Source organism: Rhea pennata, chromosome 11 (genome assembly GCF_028389875.1).
Source record: "Rhea pennata isolate bPtePen1 chromosome 11, bPtePen1.pri, whole genome shotgun sequence".
Classification (NCBI taxonomy): Eukaryota; Metazoa; Chordata; class Aves; order Rheiformes; family Rheidae; genus Rhea; species Rhea pennata.
In genome coordinates, this window is record NC_084673.1 from 4,473,515 (window position 1) to 4,496,132 (window position 22,618).

Here is a 22,618-nt window from a genome sequence, read left to right on the forward strand (position 1 = left end):
TGACATCATGGATAAAATAATTTTCTGCTGGTTTAGTTTCCTGATATGGTTTGTTGGAGGAGCATAAAAATGCAAGGGAGGAGGTGAAATGGGAGGAAGTAATTGCTGCTGCACTGGTTGAGGTCAGCGCAGCAGCGGGGGAACCACACCCAATGACTGGCATGGACCACAAAGAAGTTGCATGAGCGATCAGATCGGTGCGGGTTAGTTTCCCTTATTGGACATTGCTGTCACTTAAGCATTAGCACTTGGCTGCTGCGGAAGGCTGACCCCAGTTTTCTGCTAGTGAGGGTGTTCTTTATGCAGACTCCACTAATATTTCCAAGTGGGACATAAATCTTGAAACCTGAGCTAGTATCTGCAGTCTTTGCTTCATGGACATGATATAATTTCTGCTAAAGCATGTTAGAAGTGTGAATCAGTGTAATTGCCCCACATCCTTAGTTGAACTGCCCCCGAGGTAGGGTAAGATGTCTCTCTCTTGAACTCTAACTTGCTGTAAATTCATGATCTGCAGGGAGAAAAAAATGAATTTCAAAGGTAAACAATTCTCATGAAGCAGTGCTGCATATCAGCACTTGAGGCAGATTGCTTTGTAGGCAGCTTCTGGTTCTGCCTTGCTCTGCCCGTGACTTCCAGCAAGTGGAAGTCAGATGAAGCAGAAGGAGTCAAGGGACAATCTTAGTTCTCACTTCTTGGTGTGGTTCTGAATACGTACAGTAATAAGGCTAGGATGTAGGCAGCCTATTCTGCCTTTGAATAACTTTAAAATGGTTAACTTGGATGGGCTGTAGTGGCTTTTTGTCATTAGTGTGTGGAAAAATTATCACGATTAGGTTGGCTAGCTACCTTTGTACTGGCAACAGACTGAGCAATCCAAGTCAAATAGCGACCGTCCTGGGAGACCTGCTCGCTCTGTTCGGGAGGCTGTCCTTGTTCAGTTATAAAAATATGAAAGAAATCTCAAAAGCTTTGACATTTTTAGACATGTGATGAGCCTTGTGCGTACCCACCAGTGTGGTGGGATCTCCTGCTCCTTCTTGTCTGCCTTCTGACTGCTTTGTGTGCTTTAGGCATGGTGTGGCCCACAAGCATTGCTGTGGAAGGATCCGTACTTGTCAAGAGTGTTTGTAATGCTCTCATTCATTTTCCTCTTGGCTAAAAGAGAGCTGTATTTGCCCTGAGATATATAACTGGTCACTAACTGGCTGCGTAGCCTTCACTGGGAACTTCTGCTGGTGCATCTAGCAAGTTGATCCTCTGGATAGGAGCTCTTGATCCAACAGCTGGGGTGAGCGTTGCACAGATGGGACGTCGTGGGTGTGTGTTTGACCAGCTCTTGTGTATGCTGCTGGCCCTAAACAGAGGCATTCCCTCCAGAGCTCGAGGGCAGCCAGGTGCGTTATCTTGTGCTGTGTCACCTCTTGCTGTCCATGCCCCTTGAAGGTCCCCATGCAACTGATGTATGGCTTTTCTGATGGCCAGCAAAAGGCAAGAGAGTCCCATAGATTAGCTACTGCTTGTTAGAAGCTGTTCACAGGTGGGAAACCCATGGTTTAAGGTTAGAACGAAAGTCAACTGTAGCCCAACCAAGCAACTCCTTCAAACAGGTACTGCTGTTGGAAGTGATCCATGTGGTAAACAGCAGTAGGGAAAAAAAATACTTTTTTCAGACATTAGAATGCTTTAAGTGGGGAATAATAACCATTTAGGCTTTGGGCTTCGATCTGCATGTTAGTGGGGAAAGAGCAGGTTGTTCCAAATCTCAGCTGATCTTTGAATTTGGTCCGCAGAACTGGTGCGTGTGTGTGCTGTACGTACTCGGGCAAGCAGTGGCACCTTGTAGAGGAGGCAGGCAGAACAAAATCTGCAAACTTGCTCTGCTTATTTGTTTTTCTTCTCCCTGATTATAATGGCAGAGATAAACATCTCTGAAAACACTAAGTACCTGAAATCATAGCCTAGTTGAACATTTTGTTCACTGCTGCAAGGTGGTAAAACAATGCTCTAAAACGCTAGCTTAAGGCAAATAGGGATCTGTGATCCTGCTGGAGTGTCCTGCTGAGAGCATATATCCTTAAAAGGAAATGTGTGGGTTACTTTCCCCTCTTGCATCCTGTTATTTAAGCTATTTTAAGTACTTGTCTGGAGGAAGCCGAGCCAGAGCTGAGGCAGCTTTGGGGTTTTGTTTATTGTGGCTTTGCTGCGCCACCTGCATATGGGCAGAAGATGGTGCCATATATCACTGCAGTGACCTTTTTGCAGGTTTAGTGTGCTGGCTTACATGCATCTTTCAGGAGAAATAGGAAACTTTAGATGTGCTGTAGTTTCCTTTCCATTGAGCAGATATTATAACGAGTCCAGGCTGTTGCTTGCCTGTTAAAACAATTTTGCTGTCTTCCATTAGTAATTCTGGGCCTTATGCCTAAGGATTTCTTTTGGGATAGCCTCTGTTTTGACAGCCTCTTCAGCTGTTGAATACCACTTCAGGATTAGTTATTGAGGGGGATTTTAGACTGTCTTCTAGCTAAAGCCTGGCCTTGATGCAGGATATCCATCAAGGTTACCATATGGTGGACCCACGGGGATGCTGAAATCGTTTATAAAACTTGCTGGTGTTGCAAAGATGACAACTTTTTTTTTTTTTTTTTTTCCTCCTCGTGCTGCTACCTCAGATATTTGACTGAGATGCTGGAGGAAATTGAGATAGCTGCCAGGAAAACAGCTACGCTTTGGTGTAGGACTTAGGTGTATCTGTCGCCCTTCCAGGGCTATCCCATGAAGACCTTTGGACCACTGCACAGTCAACCACTAGTTAGGGTTACTAGGCTGTGTCTGCTACTGAGCCAGAAACACGGGGCAGCCTACCATCAGACTTAAACACTTAAATCTGCTCTTTTGTTTCCGTGCTATTAGAACTTAAAATGAGGGTGTCTGAAAACACCATGTTACTGCCAAACTGGTAACATGGTGTGGGGTCTTGCAGTAGAGCCAGCAGACCTGTCTGGCTCATAAATCCTGCTCCCAAAGTGGCCGTCACGTGGCTACACTTTTAAACTACAAAGTAAATCAGTGCTATGGTTTTCACAGGATGCTGCGAAAGAGCAAGTCTTACAGCTGGGAGTTTGAGCTGCAGTTGAGAGTTGGCAGCAGTATAATAGAAGTAGGATAAGATATTTAAATGATTTGCTCCAGCAGTCCTTTAACATCTTACATGTAGCTGCACAACACTGCTTCCTATCTTTGCTATCTGCATAAAGCTTTGCTAGAAGTCAGTTTGATTTAGGTCCCGAAATCCAAAGGTTTTGAGTGAGCTAAGGTGCAATTCTCAGCTGTGTGTGTCCTTCAAACTTGATGATGGGCCGATTGAGCCCGAGAGAGGTGCTTTGGCAGCCAGGGTCAAGCCAAGGCTCTTCATGCTGTCCAGCCGCTAAATTTTTTTCCCTATGAGCAGCAGGAAAGCTTTTCAGAATGAGGCCCCGCCTGGAGACTGGAAAGATGCCATGTTGTAGGGTGGATGAACCCTCAGAACGGGCAGATACTTGCCCAGACTGCAGCAAAATCCTGTTCTCTGACCCACAAGCCAGGTTTGCATTCAGGCAGAGATTAGCTCTGCTCAGCTGTTGGATACAATATATATTTTGAAGTCTTAGCATGTCCTTTGCAATAATGCTTACTAACATTTGGGTAGGTGTTGAACATTTTTTTTCTTTCTTTCTTTTTCTTTTTTTTGGTAATGGATTGACTGCATCAAGCGGTGAGCAGGTGTTTCTGAATTTACCTGCTCTATTTGGCAGTATGGGTGGTGGCTTTGGGCATGCTGAATATATTTCAAGGCCATAGGCTCTATAGTGAGCAAATCCCTTCTTTGACTTGATCTTTTCTACTTCTTTTCTTTCTTCTCCTCCCTCCTCTGGCTGTGAGGCAAGGAAAAGATGCATATTATGGAGCTAGGTTTTGTGCTAAGAAAACTGTAATGGAAGAAGCTGTGATTTATCTACAGGGGAAATAGTTTGCTGATGACATCTCAGACTGGACTGTTTAATAAAGCTTGCTTTGTAAGCTTATGGTTTTTGGAATAAAATTCTAAAACTGAAGGCCAGACAGCAGCCTGTTGCTATCATTAATCGTTGGCCCAAACTACTACTTCATCAGCATTACTGTAAACACTGACATTTCATAAAGAAATTTAATGTAGTTAGTAATCCTCTGGACTTGGTGCTCTTCACTAGTATGAGCCCCAAGACGAGGGTGCCGGAGGGAGCACAGGTTTATTCTGCGTTACTTTGGACACTGGCCACTAACAATTTTCATTTTACTTTCTCAGTAACTTATGAAAACAATTTTAAAATCCCATACGGATCTGGAAAATCAGCTTGGAGCAGGGGTGAGAACAAGCCGTTTGCCGGAACGTTGTTGTGAAATAAAACTTAAGCACCACTGCCGACACCTCATTAAAAAGAAGTTGACTTTCCAGACTTGCGAGGGAACCCGGCTTCTGCAGTATCTTGATGGTAGAGTGGAGGATGATACCCGATTGCAATTCAGTTTTAAAACTTAGAGAGAAGCTGCTGCTGTACGAATATGAACGGGGGAAATGCATCCTCCTTGTGTAGGATGCATGGGGAGACTCTCTGCCTCTGGACAGCCTGTGCTGCTAGAGCAGACGTGCCTGTAGGCGGTAAAGCCTCGCTAAGCATGCGGTGCTGTTGGGTCTTGGTGGTTGGCATTTGTTTTGACAGTCACTGCAGAGTGTTTTGAGGCAGTATTAAAATATCATACAGCAATTTTGTCAGTAGTAGATGACTAACATCATGATCAATGTGATTGAAAAAAATGTAAATGCAGAGCTGAGTTAGTGGTTTTTGGTTTAGAATGCAAAAAGTGCTGATTCATTCCCTCCTATTTTTAACATGCAAACCCAGCTGTGGTGCAGTTAGATGTATAAAGTAATGTATGTATAAAGATGCATAAATGCACAAAGAGTCATAAAGTAACGAAGATAACTGGCGAAAACACAGATGCTGTTTCTTGCAAAGTTTTTGGGCCAGGCTTGGTTGTATGCACAGGGAGATGTCCTGCTTAGCTCTGCTTCGAAGCTGAGCTGCAGTTGTAGCAAGACCGGGAGATTCATGGCTTTTGCTCTCTCAGGGAAGAGATGTCTCTCCATGTCCCCCTCTATGAAAGTGTACTGTGTATTTGGTTCGTGCCCTTGGCATTTGATTCCTGGTTGATCGAGTATTGTGTCCACTGGGTAGTGTTCAGTGGAATTGTCTCTAGCGTGAGTGTCCTGCTGTAGACCTTTGAGTGCATCCCTTTTCTGCCCAGATCTTCCTCGTGTTGAGGATTGATGGTCTATGCGATGTGGCTCCAAGACAGGCAGTATGTGTTGCTTTGTAAAGCCTGTCTGAGCATGAGGGACTGCATTTCCTCTTTGCTGTCTGGGGTTCGTTCTGCTGGGTAATGGGACCATTGCTAAATGCCCTTCTTCTGTTCCTTCTCCCCTTCAGACCTCAACAGCAATGGATTCATCTGCGACTACGAGTTGCATGAGCTCTTCAAGGAAGCCAACCTGCCTCTCCCTGGGTACAAAGTGAGAGAGATCATCCAGAAGCTCATGATCGATAGCGACAAAAATAAAGATGGGAAGATTAGCTTTGAAGAGTTTGTCTATGTAAGTGGTATTTCTGAATTTCCAGTGGTCTGGTTATGCCATACCTCCTGGCTGGTAGGTAGGCAGCATGGGGGGTGCGTGTTAGGCACACTAAGAAAAAGGGGTTGAACCTGGCTCCTCGACCACTCAGTCTCATCTTAATTGTCTTTCTACAAACGAATCGTTTTCTAGGATTTGCCATGTAAAAATCAACTCTTTTTGACAGACCTCTGCCTGCGACCAGCCATTTGCACTGTCATTGCTGGCCCTTAGCTCTAGGCACTTTTTTTTTAAACAAAAAATATCCAAATTTTCTTCCACATGCTTTTCCTGTGTGAAGTCTGAAAGCCCATTTCCACGTGGGGGGACAACTGGAAAAAAGACTTTCAGTTCTCCAGACTTAAGCATTTGACTGCAAGCTGCTCAGTTTTTCCAGGCACTCAGATGAATGCTTGTTTTTCCCAGTGTGAGTATAATTTCCTTTCTCGGTTCTGTGGGACTACAAGTATTTGTTAAAGATTTGAGAGGTCATTTCAAGGTATACTTGAAGATTACTCCTCGATGCGTATTTAGGAAAATTCAAGTCCATTTGTTGCCTGTAAAAGGAAGAACAGGAGTAAGGAAGTGGAAGAAGCTGGAAGCTGGATCTAACCTTTAACGTTTTCCTTTAGAAATAAGTTGGAAGGCATTTTTTGCTTTATTAAAAGCTTAACGTTTCTGAGGGACTCCCTTCATTCTTTCTATGCTCTGATGGCAGAACATTGGAAGAGTAATAACGTAAAACTGTGCAGTGCATTTAGAGAACTATTTTCATGTCAACTACTTCTCTTGATATTTCTTAATTTAGCTTCACCTTTTTCTGTTCCTTAATTGTTTTCAGACCCTCTGAACTTTTTGAGTTCGGAGTCAACTAGTAAGTCGGAGTTTGTTTGCAGTTTGTGAACGCTTGCATGCTGGGTGCATGTTTCAGCTGTTGGTTTGAACTGATCAGTACCTCTCACTTGTGCTAGGGAGGAAATGAAAATCCCTTGTGTCACATTTTACAGTAGCGATGGTTAAGTTAACCTGAAATATCCTACAGACAGCTAAATTACACAGGAGAAGCCATGATTCGTTCTAGGAATTTACAAACAGAACTGCTGCTATTTTCTAACTGAGTGTTTTTGCTGGGCTTTATGGTATGAAGTCATGTGGACTGAATTGAGGTTGGCCAAGTGGGTTAATAGTACGTCAGCTTGAAAGCGCGTATTTTCAAAGATGTTACACCGTGCTAGTATGGCAGTACAGCAAAGGTGAAAATAAATGAGCCTTTCTGCACTAAAACATCTCTTCTGCCCCAAAACTTGAGGGCAGTTAGTCAATCAGTCCCATCGTGCTGTTTTGAATAGCCTTATCTGAAGCATTTGCTGCTACAGGTGAGGGGATTAGATTGTTACATGCCTAAAGAGAATAAGCTTTGTCTCTGGTAGTCTGGACGAAGTTGTCTGTGTGAGCTAAAGTCACATTCGCGTGAGCATCTGGCTTTCACAGGATCGTTGAGATTGCACAAAAGCTTAGGAACGTTGTTCCTCTGGAAGCTGCTGCATGTGTACCTGCTCTCTACTGCAAAGTTTTCACGTTTTTCTGGTGGTACTTGAAAGGTAAATGTGTGCAAGTGAGTTTGTACCCGATGCTTTTGTTTCAGGAGGCACTTGCAATACTTGACTTACAGAGTGGGACGGCTCTCTGCCCCCACCTCTGTTCAGTTTAAATACCACTACAACTTTGCTAGGCTACTCACATTTGCTGATCATCCTGCAAAGCTTGCTTTGAAGCAGAGAAGAAATTTTCCATTTTTATGAAGATCATCTTTCTGTCTAACAAAGCACTCTTGAATTCCAGATTTTCCAAGAGGTGAAAAGCAGTGATATTGCTAAAACTTTCAGAAAAGCAATTAACCGAAAGGAAGGCATCTGTGCAATTGGTGGCACATCGGAACTCTCCAGCGAAGGAACGCAGCACTCGTATTCAGGTATTACTTTGACTTTGAGCCCTTTTCTTAGGGGACTGAAGGCCATACGCCAAAAACATAAGTTTCTACTACCTGCCGTGTGCTGGGCTTTGGGTATCCTATATCCAAATGGTCGCAGATCGAGGTGAGAGCAGACTAAACGTAGGGTAATATGAGATGGTCAGTGTGTAAGCTAAATGAATGCTTAGTTGTTCTGTTAACTTTGCTTGCTGATGAACTTTGAATGACAATAAAAACAGTGTGGCTTTATTTACTTTTACCTGGGCTTATTGTATACTGATTTTTGGGGGAGTGGGGTAGGGGCTCTTAGCTATGTTACAAGGAAGTATATATTAAATTTACAATTGGTTATCCTAGAGGAAGAAAAATACGCCTTTGTAAACTGGATAAACAAAGCCCTGGAAAATGATCCTGACTGCAGACACGTTATTCCAATGAACCCCAATACAGATGACCTGTTTAAAGCTGTGGGAGATGGGATTGTGCTGTGGTAAGTCATGATGGCTTCTGAATTCAAAACACCAAACCAACCCCCAAACTCCTTAGTTAGGGGTATTTTCCGTCTGTGCTGGTTTTTTTGTCCCAGTCAGTGTGCACAGAATGTTTTTTTTTTTTGCCTATATAAAGGGGTGCTTGATTGCTGGGGCTTTTGATGTCATTCATGATGCTTCCGCTTTGATGCCACCTCCATAAGCTGTCTAAGGCTTTTCCTTGAGTTTGAAACAGAATTTGCTGAAGGGGAGAAGGTAGCTGTTTAAAATCTTCCATTTGGTGGAATTGCAAGTGGTTATGACAGTAACTTCTGCGGAAATGTTAGCAGCTTTACGAATTAACCCAGAAAAGGGGTCCCTGGGAATCCCCGTGTTGCTTTTGATGGTAGCTGTACTAGGCTGGTGATGTAAACCATTTTGCTGCACGCTGAAAAATAGGAGGAATCCAGTACTGCTTAACGGCCAACTTTCGGCTTAAGAGGGGAGAGGGTTGTTTTATTTTAATGTAACTGAATGAATATTGTGGAAAACTGGATGAGCTTGGAATTTCAGTAATGCCCTATCAGTAGGCAAGTGATTGCTAGTGGGCTAAATAATAACTTTTTTTAAAATTTGTGTATTTTTTTTTTATTTCCACAATTTCAAGTAATTCACTACTTCAGATGAAGACTAAACTAAATAGGAAGTAGTTCATAGTATAAAGGAAAAACTTGCAATGTTTTCTGATGGCTAAAAATTTATGTTCCAATGCTCACGCGTTTCCACACATTGTGTTTACACTTTTTTTTTCTTTAGTAGTGTATTTTTATTTATTTATTTATTGCGCTCAGTGGCACTAGCACACCGTTACCGTAGGAGGAAGCGCGTTGTCTCGCCAGAACCCGTAGCGGCCGTCAGCCGAGCCGCGCGGCTTCGCTGGCTCAGCGACGGCGTCGTGAATAATTCACGCGCTCCTCCTGCTCCGGCCACCGAGATCGCTGGTGGCCAGTAACGTGTTTAAGGTTTCACACATAGCTATTAATTACAAATACATTCTTGATAGCATAAATATTAACTTCTGGTTTACACAACTTTGATTTAAAACCCCTGCGAAAAAAGCAAACAGGCCGAAGAAAATATACTGCCGTGAGGACTGTGACAGTGGAACAACTTTTGCTGAAATGAAATACTAAATGCTGTTCAAATATTGTTGGTTTTCCTCCTGCCAGCAAAATGATCAATCTTTCTGTTCCGGACACGATCGATGAAAGAGCGATTAACAAGAAGAAGCTCACGCCGTTCATAATTCAGGTACGATGCGCGTCCGCGTCTTGGCCGACGTCCGCGTTAGGACGGCTCGAAGGACAGGAGTGATGATTTAGTGCTGACAAAACGCGTGAGCGGGCTGAAACGCGGCGCGCGTCTGATATTGCAGTGGCAAACGTCTACAGCACCATATATACATACATACATACATACATACATACATATATATATATATATATACATAAAAATGTGTGTGTGTGTATATATATATATATATTTTAAGGCAATATGGTTCCTGGCAACCTGTGAATGGTTTCCCAGCTGCTTTTGCACACGTGGGGGCATGTGTGCACACGTATAACATAACGCTTCTCTATGCCAGCGGTGCCACTAGCTGCAGCTCCGCGGATGAAACTAAATACCGGAGGCTGAAATTAAACGCTGGTGCCTCCGCCAACTCTTATCGGTGCAGCCCGCGGCGCCGCCAGCACCGCTGAAACGCCGGCGGGGCGCGAGCCGGGGCCGTCCGCGCTCGGACGAGGGGCACGGCGCCGGGCGAGGGGCCCCGGCCGCCCCTCACGCGGCCGTGTCGCCCCCAGGAGAACCTGAACCTGGCGCTGAATTCTGCCTCCGCCATCGGCTGCCATGTCGTCAACATCGGCGCCGAGGACTTGCGGGAAGGGAAACCCCACCTGGTGCTAGGGCTGCTCTGGCAGATCATTAAGATCGGCTTGTTTGCTGACATCGAACTCAGCAGGAATGAAGGTAAATGGAGAATTTTTTTTTTTTTGGTAGTTTTTAATTTATTTTGCTCCTGGCCTGCTGAAGGTGTGAATATGTCCCGGCTCGTCCCGGCCTCCCACCTGTGTCTCAAGCTTTGTGGCACGAGTGAGCGTGTTTTCTTGTAATGTCTTCGCTGGTTAGGGATGCTCCTGAATGTCTTTCAGCTTTAGATGTGTACTGGTGTTGAGAGTAGTTGTATTTAGCCAATAAATATATTTTTAGACCTGGTCAAAGTGCACATTATAGCTTTTCAACTTAGTTTTCATCAGAATTTCTGTGGTTTAATGTGACTTGACAAGGGTGCCCTGCCTTGATCTCATCAGCCCCTTTCTTTACCCCCTTTCTGAGCCTGCACAGACCATACTCTGTCTAGGCTTCGGGCAGGAGCCGTCACTGTGCTTTTGCCTCGAGGGCCTGGGCGCAGTTCTACTGGCAAGGTTGAGTCACAGGTGAGATTTCAAAAGCTGCTGCATCATTTTCAGATCGTAGGGAAGTGGGCACCACTCCCAATGCAAGAAGGCTTCATCTCTTTGGGAATGCAATTGCGTTGATTTGATCCTCCTAAAATCCTCCTTGCAGATGTTGGTGGAGCTGTGGAGCTCTAGTTTCCCTCCTCAGCAGTGAAGCTTTTCCCCGCCATGCTTGCTTGGTCCTGGACAGCAGCCTCCAAATTTGAAGCTTTTCTAACCATTCAAAGATCTCTGATATTCCTTAGTGGGCTAATAAAACCATGCAGCTGGATGGAGGACCTTCAGGGTCTCTTATTTTAACTTCCCTCCTCAGCAGTGAAGCTTTTCCCCGCCATGCTTGCTTGGTCCTGGACAGCAGCCTCCGAATTTGAAGCTTTTCTAACCATTCAAAGATCTCTGATATTCCTTAGTGGGCTAATAAAACCATGCAGCTGGATGGAGGACCTTCAGGGTCTCTTATTTTAACTTCCCTGTCATGATCAGTTAATGCTGTTTGGCTTAGACCTTGAAAATCTGTGGCAAGGGAAGCAGCTGATAGCCGAAATGGTGCCTATCTTGGCTTCTAGCTTTGGCTTTTTCAACAGTGCATATGAAATGACTTGGAAGCACTTTTTACTTTTAGCTTACTGTCATTGACTTAAAGGGCTGTATGTAGAGTTCACTGGGAATTTTCTTATATGAGAACGTGGAAATTCTTTTTTTTTCTTGAGCAAAGTTTCTTTGTTGGGGTGGGTGTTGTGTATGTATGTGCCATTCATACCTTGCTGTGTGTGTGTGTATAACAACCCATCCAGACCTCCCCCCCCAAAAAAAAAACACCCCAAAAAACAGAGAACAAAAAATCCCCAAAGAACCCCCCACAATTCCAACCCAAATTATTCTGACTTAATCAAACTGGAGGAAAATGTGGTTGGTCTTTTCCCTTTTTGCTCACTGATCTGTTACTGCATCTCCAGTTTTGTCATGAAGGTTTGTGTCTTTTGAAAACTTCTTCCTTTTTCTTCTAGCGCTGGCTGCCTTACTTCGCGATGGTGAAAATCTGGAGGACCTTATGAAACTGTCCCCAGAAGAACTGCTCCTAAGATGGGCAAACTTCCACTTGGAAAACGCAGGCTGGCACAAAATCAATAACTTCAGTTCGGATATCAAGGTAGCGCGAGCTCTCCTGGTCTGCATGCATGTGGGAAAATGCTGGCAGTGGGCCGGGGCTGCGTTTGCAGGTGTAAATGAGGTTCCTAATCCACAGATGGGACCTTTCTTAAGGTTATTGGGATAATCTGAGCAGTTTTAACAGGAGTCTTAGTAAAAGATGAATAGTATATTTAGGGTCTTGTGCTACTCTGCTCTCTGTCTTGGCATGGACCGAGCCTAGAGTTGAACTTTGCAGAAAGGCTTCTGCAGCCCTGAGGGGATCCCACTGCAAAGCTCTTACATGCTGTAATTGTGCACTAGTAATACCAGTTTGTTCCCTTTTTATATACAACATCTTTCTGCTGGAAGTGGTGTGTTTTTTATTCTTTTTTTCGGGATGGGGGGGTGTTGCAGCGCAACTGCAAAAAGCACTGTGCTGCAGCTCACCTAGAAAGGGCAATGGTGACCTTTAGGAGTAGAAATGAGTGGGGAAGGTCTTACTCTTTTTCTGTTTTTAAATGAGGGAGTCCCCTATATATATATATATATATATATATATATATATATATATATTTAATCTTTTATTTTTTGAGGGGGGAAGGGGGCCACAGCATGTTGTTCAGACTTTACTCACGTGGCCAGCAGTCTGGAGTATGAAAATCAAGACTGAAGCAGGTTGTAGACTTCATTCAGGGTGAAGGACTGTTGAGGGAAAAGAAATTGATATTTGAGATGTGTGGGAAGCCCAGAGCTGTGTGCACACACGCACATCTTGCTTCCAGCTTCACAAGCTACTTGCAGTGCTACTGATAGCTGCTGGCTTGCCCAGTGCAGCCTGTAGACTGTATCCTGGAGTCCTTTGTAGCGCTGGGAAGCGAAAGGATTTGTAGCTGACAAAAAAATTAAAATAAAATAATAGTGGGCTTAACTATTTCTAACCTCTTCTCTTTCTGTTTCCTTTTCTGCTGCCTGGATTTCTGTCATCGTGCTCTTTTCTTTTCGTTGTCTGTCAAGCTTACCGATTTTGGTAATTCAGTAAAGGTACATAAGCCAATTGTGCAGAGACTTGCTTAAGATGAGACTGAAATGAATTGCTGTGGTGTATTCAATGCTATGAGTGAGACCTGAGTGTTGGGTGTTTATTTGTTTGTTCTTTTTTTCCTTCTAGGACTCTAGAGCTTATTTCCACCTTCTCAATCAAATTGCACCAAAAGGGCAGAAAGAAGGAGAGCCCCAGATTGACGTTAACATGTCGGGTTTCAACGTGAGTATTCAGGCTGTCTTTTCCCCACGTTCTACCATTGCAAGCTGTATGTGACCCTATAGGTGCCCGTGACCTCTGGATAACCTGGTATCTTGATTTCAAGGCCATGCACAGAGTCAGCAGGCATGTGCACACCTTGGGTTTGTGCTAAACAAGTGTTTGGTGCAGTTAACATGCACGGTTAGGAAATCTTTTGTGTTTTGCCCCATTTGGGAGAATGCAAGATTCTGCCCTTGAACCACTGTCCTATGAAGTTTGAAAGCACCATGCTAGGATTTTTTTATTTTTTTTTTTTTAAAAAAAAAGCAAATGGCAGACTAGAACCAGTATATCCAGAGTAGCGTGGATTAATGTGCACGATTCGTCTGTTCCTTTGGTTAGTGGCTGGTGTCTAACGAAAGCTGGCGAAGCGGTGACGTTGCTCCAGACCTGGAGCTTCCTAGCTGTGCCGCTGCTGCTCTCTGCCCTGATGGCTCCTGTCCCTTGTGTGTCCCCCCCCCCCCCCCCCACAGGAGAAGGACGACTTGCGGAGAGCAGAGTACATGCTGCAGCAGGCCGACCGGCTGGGCTGCCGGCAGTTCGTCACGCCTGCCGACGTGGTCAGCGGCAACCCCAAGCTGAACCTGGCCTTCGTTGCGAACCTGTTCAACAAGTATCCGGCACTGACCAAGCCTGAAAACCAGGACATCGACTGGACTCTACTGGAAGGTGATGGCTGTGTTGGTCACAGAATGAGCAAACAGGTGTATTGCGAGAGGCTGTGCCCACGGGGTATCTGTGCTCGGGGGATGCCTGTTACTTGAGGCTTTGGGGCTGAAGTGGTCATTTACCCGATCTGCGCAGATGAATAGCATGTCCGAGGGCCTCTTCAGCTGCCCTGGTGCTGCCGTGGGCTCTGAGCTTGCAGGAAGGTTTTTGATGGCTTGTTAGTGCCGGTGCCAGGACTGGGCAGTTGGTTTGCGGTTTCCGGCTGTGCGGGTGGGAGCTCTCAGCCCTGCAGCGAGGCGCTCCTGGGAGCCTTTGGCAGACCCTCGGCAGCGCTGTGGTTAGGGCTTAGGCAGCAGTTAACTCACTCCTGGGTGAAGGACCTTACTGATACCTCTTCTTGCCGAAAACGTAAAAGTTACGCCCTTCTGAGACCTAGGGAAATTAATGTGACACCCGGTATGTTGGGGCAGTCCAGTTTTTCTAACAGAGTAACAATAGCAGCAATAGTCTTTTTCCTGTCTAAAATGTAAATGAGAAACTGTGCCACTTGGAGCTCCCTGTCTTGCAAGGCGGAAAGCCCCATGCAGCTCTCCGAGCTTTCGGAAAGTTCACGTACCCATCTCCTTCCTTCTAGGAGAGACACGGGAGGAGCGAACCTTCCGCAACTGGATGAACTCCCTTGGTGTGAACCCCCATGTAAATCACCTCTATGGGTAAGTGCCTCTCCCCGGAGAGATCTGACAGCATCTGACTGAAGATGCTCCCGCGCCAGTGTCCTGTCTCCCACAGTGGCCGAGAGAAGAGCTTGAGAAAGGATGTTTGCGTGGGGAGGGTCAGGGCTCAGTGCACCCACCCTGCAGCCCTTAGCTTTGAGGTTTCTGAGCCAGGATAGGCAGACCAGGCTTACAGCATTTGGCTTTTAGGGGCTGAAGGATCTACTTGAGTGACTGTGTCGGAGCAACTGGTCCTTAGATTTCATGTTGCCAAATTTTAGGGCTCAGCTGAGGCCTCCTATTTAGGAGGCTAAGTGCTCTGGGTGCAAAGTGACCCCTGGTAGTCAATGGAGAGAGATGGGCACCTTCTGGATTTTAAGTAGCAACACTGTTCTCTGGATCTGTTGCTCATTGCCGTGCTAAAATCTGCTCTTAACTTAGTAGCCAGCTATGTTAAACGTGGAGTACTTTTGTTCCAGAAGTTACAAAGCATTTTGAAAAAATTTCTTCTTAAGATCGAAGTTGCGACAGCCTGTAAAGAGTAGTAATTGTCCATAATGCAACAAAGTCAAAGTGCACTTATGTTTTGAAACATCAAGGTTAACTAGTGTGTTCCTTTTTAGTGATCTGCAAGATGCACTCGTAATACTACAATTATATGAAAAAATCAAAGTTCCTGTTGACTGGAATAAGGTTAACAAGCCTCCATATCCTAAGCTTGGTGCAAATATGAAAAAGGTAAGCATTTCAAAACACCTTAGAAGATGCCGTGGACACTAGGAATCCAAGTAAATGCACGGTATCTAGAAATTTCTATTTGGGGCTTCCAGTTGTGTGTATCTGAGTGACTGTTGCTGTTTGAACTCTTTTCGTGTGCAGTTAGAAAACTGCAACTATGCTGTAGATTTGGGAAAACATCCAGCTAAATTCTCCCTGGTTGGCATCGGAGGACAGGATCTGAATGATGGAAACCCAACGTTGACACTAGCCTTAGTCTGGCAGTTGATGAGAAGGTAAGGCCCATCTCAAACACACGACACTTATGAAGGGAGTACGAGGTTTGGGAAGACTTTTGCGTTGCTGGGCACCCAGAGAGGTTGCAAAGACTTCTGTCTTTGGGGGTTTCCAAGACTTGGCCAGGCAAAACACAGTGAAGATGATCCTGTGTGCATGTGAGAGGTGGACCAGCGACCTACAGAGAGCCCTTCTGAGACATTGTGAACATCCTGGCCCCTCCAGCCCACCCAAAACTGATACATGTGCTGATACCCAAAGCAGGAAAATTACACATGTTTATGTGTGTATATCTGTTTTATATAACTATATACATATATGCATGCATACATACTTACGGTAGTTCGCTATTTGGTATTAAAGTCAGAATACTAACTCTTAAATTAATCTGCACCTTCTAGCTATGTGTTACCTCTCTGAAGCAAATTATATCAGTAGCCAAACGCTTTTGCAAGTGACCTGAGCACAGGCAACTTTGTGATTCACATTAAAAGGCTTGAAAGGCTTGTAAGACTAAATACTTCAATGAAAATTTTACTTCAGAGAAGATACCTAAGTCTTCCTCTTTGCTACAGCAGTAAAAATGCAGAGCAGAGGCTGAAGACTTCTGTGTGTTGTCATGGGCCTGTCTTTCACCCTGCATGCATGCTAGCTGGGACTTCTTAAAGCTCTGCCTAGTCTTGTTTCTCTTTTCTGGTTTTCAGGTACACGCTGAACGTCCTTGAAGACCTCGGTGATGGTCAAAAAGCAAATGATGACATTATAGTCAGCTGGGTAAACAGGACCCTGAAGGAAGCCGGCAAGTCCACTTCCATCCAGAATTTCAAGGTGCAGGTTCCCCTCTTGCATCCAAAAATAAAGGGCCCCATGGGCGTGGGTCCTCTGCACTGCAGGGCAGCAGCACACACAAAATGGGTATAAACAGGACAGGATTCAGCCTTTGCTGACAACAAAGTGGTTTCAAGCTTCTAGAAAGGAGACTTTTTGGACTGCCAATGTGGGGGAATAGCAGTGGGGTAGCCTAGCTGATGGGGGAGAGGATGGGTGATCAGGCTGTGCTGCTTGCAGGTGCAAGGGCTGGAGCTGGTGAGCCTTGGTGGATGGGAAGTCCCTTGGGACCTGGTTGCTGGGGCAGACCTGCCAAACAGTCATTGTTCTGCATTTTCATACCCCTTGCGGCAAGCTGGAGTAATCATCTTGTTGTGTTGCTGAATGAGAAGCAGCAGTTTGGTTTGCCTGTGGTCCAGCTGGGAATAATCCCTAATAGCACTGCTTTTAAACAGCTTGCTTAAAGTCTGTGGCACATTCCAGAGCTGTCAAATTAAGGTGAGACATGTGCTAAGGATTAGACAGGTATCTTTATTTGTATCTTTTCTTTTTCCTTTTTTTCCCCCCTAGGATAAGACTATCAGCACGAGCTTGGCAGTTGTGGATTTAATTGATGCTATACAGCCTGGTTGTATCAACTATGACCTTGTAAAGACTGGTCATCTATCAGAAGATGACAAACAAAATAACGCTAAGTAAGTCTGCTGGCTTGAAAGCTGCATTGCATCAAAAGAGTGCAACTTCTCTGCCCTGTCCTTAAGCTGCAGATGTTTTTCTATATTATTGTGGCTTTCAGTTTCTGTTGAGCCAATGCCTTCCAGACAGGCAGCACTTGAAATCTCATTCCTCTCCTTGTCAGTGACTCTGAAGGAGTTGTTTGCTGGACTCTGCAGCCTGCTGAGAGAAATGCAGAAGAGCCCAAGCAGTTCTTAGCTACCATATTCTGCTTCTCGTATTCTGTCTCTGTCTGTGTGTGTGTGTGTGTGTGTGTTTTTGTTCAGGCATATGAAGTGCTCAGCCAGTAGCTCAGGGTTTTGAAGCTGAACCTTGGGTTGGGTTTGTACATCTGTTGTTGAATGATCACAGGTTTTGAAGTTTCAAGTATGACTGTTAAAACAGGGCTTTGGAATGTTTTCTGTGACTGCTCTGCAGTAGCAGAATAACAGCAATTTTTCTTGCAGATAATAGTTTTGCTTGATTATTCCAAAAAAGTAAACATAGAGGAAAATGTAAGTATTAGCTGATTAATCCTTGGTTGTACGTGCTATCTACTAGCTCTAGCAAAAATCAGTTACAGTTTTTAACTATTGATAAAATGGACTAGACATTCAAAGGTGAATTTGTGCACATATTAAAGACACTTCCCTGTACTCAGGAAAAGAACATGTCAAACGATCATGATACATTTTATAAAAACAGATTTGGTGTGATTGGACTATTGCACATCTAGAAGCCTTCTCTGAATCTTAATAAAGAGAAGCGGGAGGTGAAATTCTGTTGGACAGAGCTGACTTGTCATTTAAAGGCAGCAGTCTAAGTGCTGACACACTCATCTTTTCATGGCGAACAGGTATGCCGTGTCCATGGCAAGAAGAATCGGTGCCAGAGTTTATGCCCTTCCAGAAGATCTCGTGGAGGTGAAACCGAAGATGGTCATGACCGTTTTTGCCTGCTTGATGGGCAGAGGAATGAAGCGAGTATAAAAGGGTTGATACATGTGGAAAAAAAAAAACAAAATGCAACAAAAAACCCAACCTGCCACCCTGGGTGCATGAGTAGCAGATCAGCTGAGTTCACGTTGAAATGCTCTTGGCCTAGGAACTGCTGAAGTTCAAAGAACTTTGTTTTGCTTTGCAAGACAAACTCTTATCAAATTCTCAGGGAGAGGAGTTTTAACCAACAGATGTGCTCTTTTCCCTAAGGAAAGTTTAACTTATCAAGAGCTCACAGAAATGCATTCATAACAGACCAGCATCTTGCAATAATGCTCTGGAGCTGTTTTCACCTCATTATTTCTCAGCTGCTTGGTGCGTGTTTTTTTTTTCTCTGAGGGCTGTAAGGTGGTTGGTATGAGTTGTAATGGAAACAGGTCTTATTTCTGCCTGCAATCCAGTTTAATACGTATAATTTGTATTACATGGTCCAAGCATAGTCTAGGTTTGACCACTTCCTTACCTTTGCAAACTATAGTACAAGTTGGGATCTGCAGGCTAGCTCTCACTGTTAAATGAGAAATGTGTATAATTTTGAAGATGGATCTTCCTATGGTATTCTCTGTACATGGTGCTTTTTTTTATAAACCTAATTATTTTGATTACTTTACAAATAAAGCATGGCAGTGTTTTTCTCTTACTGCTTATATAATTTTTTAAGCTAGACTATATACGAGAATACCACCATCCTTGGACCTCTCGTAGTAACTCATGATATCATGTTGCTAATGGCACGGTTGCACCTGAGAATGGAAGTGAATGCATTTTTGTATGCATCTTGGTTCAGTTGTGTGCACCTAGAAAGTAATTTTTACAAAAATCTGCATGAAAACTATAACTTTTTTTTTATTTAAAATGCTGTTGGATATAAAACCATAATCCATTGTGGGGAGGTTTTGTGCAGGGAAGAGGCAAATGTTATAAACAGGCAGGGTTCAATAAACTGAATGGCAAATGTGCTGGAACATAAAACTATTTTTACAGATAAAAAAAAAAAGTGTCGCCAAAGAAGGAAGATGCTGTATCCATAGGAGTTAATATTATCTTGCTTTGGCAAGCTGTTTGCTATATTTTGAGATCATATTGCTATTCTGAGCTATTCAAAGTGATGTAATATGGTGGCAAAGCATTAGTTGAAATAAAAACATTTAAATACAAGTTTCCCTCCTTATTTACGTTGATCTAGCAATTACTTTTAGGTCAAAGCTCTCTTGCTTTTAGGTTAACTTTAGTTAATGTTGGGGGGTTTTGTTTGTTTGTTTTTGTACTAGGTCCACTGAGCTGTGCAATTGCCTCAAGTCATGTCATGGTGTTGAACAAGTAGTCTGCTAAAGTGACTTTTAAAATGGGTGGTGGTGCTGCAGTTATTCGTGGCTTGCTTTTTTTTGCCAGGTTTGCCTTTATAACAGCTTCCTGAAGTCATTGCTGCTTGTGTTGGTGTCTCAATGAGTTCTCAGTGGTGATGCCCATGGTAGGGGCCAGCAGCCTCCTGTTGCAGCAAAGCCTGGGAGCACAGGAGGGAAAGCTGCTTCATGCACCGCCAAGCTGCAATCCAGCCTCGTGCCTGGAAACTGCAGGGCTGTCAGAACAACTTGTGTGCGTTTGGTGTCATGCAAACAAACTTCTGTGACCGTAACTACTTGGTTGTCACCCTCCTCCTGACTTCTCTGCTATAGCAATGAATTTTTGGGCAGTGAAAACAAGTAGGTGCATGTTGTGCAAGAGGCAGGCTGCAGCTCATCTGTCAATTAGCACAGACAGCACGTTGCTGCCGAGCCTTCACTGTGGGCATCATCATGGGCAAACAAGGTGGTGCAGCTTTAGGAGTGGGTAGGAGGTTTAAGTGATTAAACAGTCAAATGCTTAGTGGAGACTGTGGGAACCCTGTTACTAAGTATGTCATTCTCCATGCTCCAAATCATCCAACCATGCTGCTGGCATGAAGGAGCTCCGCTCTGGTAGTGGTGTTGTCTGTGTTCCTGAACCATGTTTTATAGTTGTATCCTTACATTTTCCTTGTGACTGCGGGCAGGGGAAGACCAGAGGGCACCTCTTTACATGATCTGGACCTCCAGGAGGAACTGCAGCTGCAGGAGTTCCTGTTGAAAAGCAGTTTCTGTTGAAGTAGGTGGTAGCTAGAACAGCTGAAGCCATTGGCAAGAGTTGCATGCCTTCCTTTCATTTCCCCTTGTTGGATATTTTGGGTAATTGAATGCCAATCATATTGGCACAGTCATTGGCACCTGCAAGGCTTTTCCTTGGTAGTGTGGCAGGGAGATACCAGAGATACCTGTGGCACCAGCATCACCCTCACTGCTTATAGACCATGATGTACTGCTAACATGAGCATGCTCTTGTGTAGCTTGTAAAGCAGAAGCTCCTGCAGCACAAGAGCAGTACTGTGGCCATTGGAGGTGAGAGCGCTTCTTGTGCAGTGGCTGGTGGGAACGTGCCTCGATTCTGGTATGTGAGCCACAGGCTGTGCAAAACTGCTCTGGAGCCCCTAGGCAAAACTGCAAGTGGCCTGCCTGGCATGAGGAAATACAAAATGTTGTTGCTGCTTGCAATTTTTCCCAAGTATGGCACGTACACCTGCTCTTTAGCCCATGGGGACCTGCAGAGCGCCTGTTAGAGCAGGCCTTTACTGCATGATCCCATCTGGTAGCTGGGATTTTGGTGCCATCCAGGGGCAAATGCTTGGTACTGCAGTAAGCATCACTGGGGGCGGGGGGGGGGGGGGAGAACAGTTGCTCATGGACTGTGTTGACCATGGACATGTCGACCAAGTAAGTGTTCTCTAGGGTACTTGAGCTTGTGATGAGCTGAGTGACCTGCTCAGCAGCTGGAAGTTAGAAGAATTGGGAGTAATCTGTGTCCCGAAGGCCTGGGAGTCACAAATGCCTGAAAGCCTGGAGGGCCTTTATGCTTCGGGAACTGCAAATTTGGGATGAGCGAGTGTGGAGATCCATTTTTTTTTTTTTTTTATGAAAAACATTTGATTTTACCCTCCCTTCCCCTCCCTTGCAGTGCAGTGAAGGAGGTGGAGAAAGAGCCTTGCCTCAAGCTGAAATGAAGTGCCACCTTCTCAGACCTGCTCCCTGGCCAGAGCCTTCCCTAGCCTCTCCTGGGGCTTGTGATGCTCCAGCAACACCTTTGCCCCTTCTTGGGTCCTGTTACATCACCTAGAAACAAATTTTGGTAGGGGTTTGGGGATGACTAGAGCAAATCAGCCATCAGGTGCTGGTCCTTGAAAGCAAGCTGAGAGCTCGGCGAGGCTGTGAGCACAGCAGGGAACATTAAATTAAAAGTGAAGGAGGAACCAGTTTATTTCCAGTGCTAGTTTTTTCTGGAAGGCGCAAGAATAGACTAGAATTGTAGCTGCTGCTACCATGAGTGCATCTTGCTGCCTCCTGGTGCCCAGTTAAAAGAAGGAAAATTAATACAGCTCCCAGCGCTGCCCACGCTTAAGTCAAAAGTGGTTTTTTAAAGAGATTTATTGTCTATGACAACTTCTTTTGTGGAAAAAGTGATGATTTACCGCGTGCTTTAGACTTGCTTGTGAGTGAGTTTTCTCCTTAACCTCTGAGATCTCCTGCAAACGTCTTTCCAAGCCTAGGATCTGCTCTGAGGATGCAGGCTGTGTATTTTGATGGATGTTCTTCTGGTGTTCCTTACCAGCTTCATTTTTTTGTGGATAAAAAAAAAAATGCAGCCACGTGTTCTTCAGGAGGGTGCACCGTACAGCTTGCCAAGTATTTTGATCACTCCTTCATTGTAGCTCGAAGGAGCAATTTGGAGTTGTGCTCCTGTTTGGTGTTTAATGAGGTGGTGGTTTAAAAGGGTCAGGCATAGTTTCTGCAAGTCTCCACTAGAGACAAGTCTCTCTTTCATTTATAATGCTCACCAGTTAGTATTTTTTTTTCAATTGAAAAATCTAATTTTGCAAGGACTTCAAAAAATTGCTGATGCACGTTTTGTTTATTTTTTCTACCTTTTCTATTCCGACCTTTTTCCACCTTTTTCCTATTGCAGCTACATAGAAGAGAGGAATGGAAAGCAAGAACCATCCTAGAGATATTTTTTCACTGCATCCTGAAGTGTTTCAAGATGAGGAAAGCGAGGCTGGTAGTGAATGCAAGGAAGCAGAGGAGAGACTGAAACAGTACAAGCCAAACGTAAAGAAAGTATTATAGTATATATAAAGAATGCATTGCCCCTTTAATACTTGGCACAAATGTAACTGCAAATCTTGTAGCACAAGACACAACCTTTGGGTTTTATGGTGCAGCCCCAGTTCCTCTTCCCCAGCCCTGCAGTAACAGCAAAGGTGGGTCCGACGCTTCCCTCACCAGCAGGTTTTCATTGCCAAAATGTGCTTTTTGCTTTGTGCTCAACGACAAGCAAAGGATCCTCTTTCCCTCTTATCAGCTTGGAACGGATCCCCTGAAGAACGGGACGCACCTGATTTGCGTGCCGTGATTTATTGCGTGTCTTTGCGAGCGCTCGGTGAACACCAGGCGTGTCTGGGGGCAAGCGCTCGCGTGCGGCGACAGCTGCTGCGCGCTCGCTGCCTGCCGGAGCCCGCGCGGGGGGCC

General features: G+C 44.7%; 1 protein-coding gene across 6 annotated transcripts in view; it reads left to right on the forward strand.

Annotated features, from left to right (window-relative positions):
* PLS3 (plastin 3) overlaps positions 1 to 19,181 on the forward strand; it is a 46,938-nt gene extending 27,757 nt beyond the window's left edge. For all 6 annotated transcript variants that reach the window (XM_062584325.1, XM_062584327.1, XM_062584324.1 and 3 more), the window contains 14 exons: positions 5,511 to 5,674; positions 7,535 to 7,664; positions 8,022 to 8,154; positions 9,364 to 9,445; positions 10,000 to 10,165; positions 11,661 to 11,803; positions 12,953 to 13,048; positions 13,561 to 13,756; positions 14,391 to 14,469; positions 15,093 to 15,207; positions 15,349 to 15,482; positions 16,188 to 16,311; positions 16,882 to 17,006; positions 17,882 to 19,181. In XM_062584325.1, the coding sequence (XP_062440309.1) occupies positions 5,511 to 5,674; positions 7,535 to 7,664; positions 8,022 to 8,154; positions 9,364 to 9,445; positions 10,000 to 10,165; positions 11,661 to 11,803; positions 12,953 to 13,048; positions 13,561 to 13,756; positions 14,391 to 14,469; positions 15,093 to 15,207; positions 15,349 to 15,482; positions 16,188 to 16,311; positions 16,882 to 17,006; positions 17,882 to 18,014 (1,820 nt within the window). In that variant the 3' untranslated portion in view covers positions 18,015 to 19,181. The remainder of the gene's footprint in view (positions 1 to 5,510; positions 5,675 to 7,534; positions 7,665 to 8,021; positions 8,155 to 9,363; positions 9,446 to 9,999; positions 10,166 to 11,660; positions 11,804 to 12,952; positions 13,049 to 13,560; positions 13,757 to 14,390; positions 14,470 to 15,092; positions 15,208 to 15,348; positions 15,483 to 16,187; positions 16,312 to 16,881; positions 17,007 to 17,881) is intronic.
* Positions 19,182 to 22,618: the final 3,437 nt, after the last annotated feature.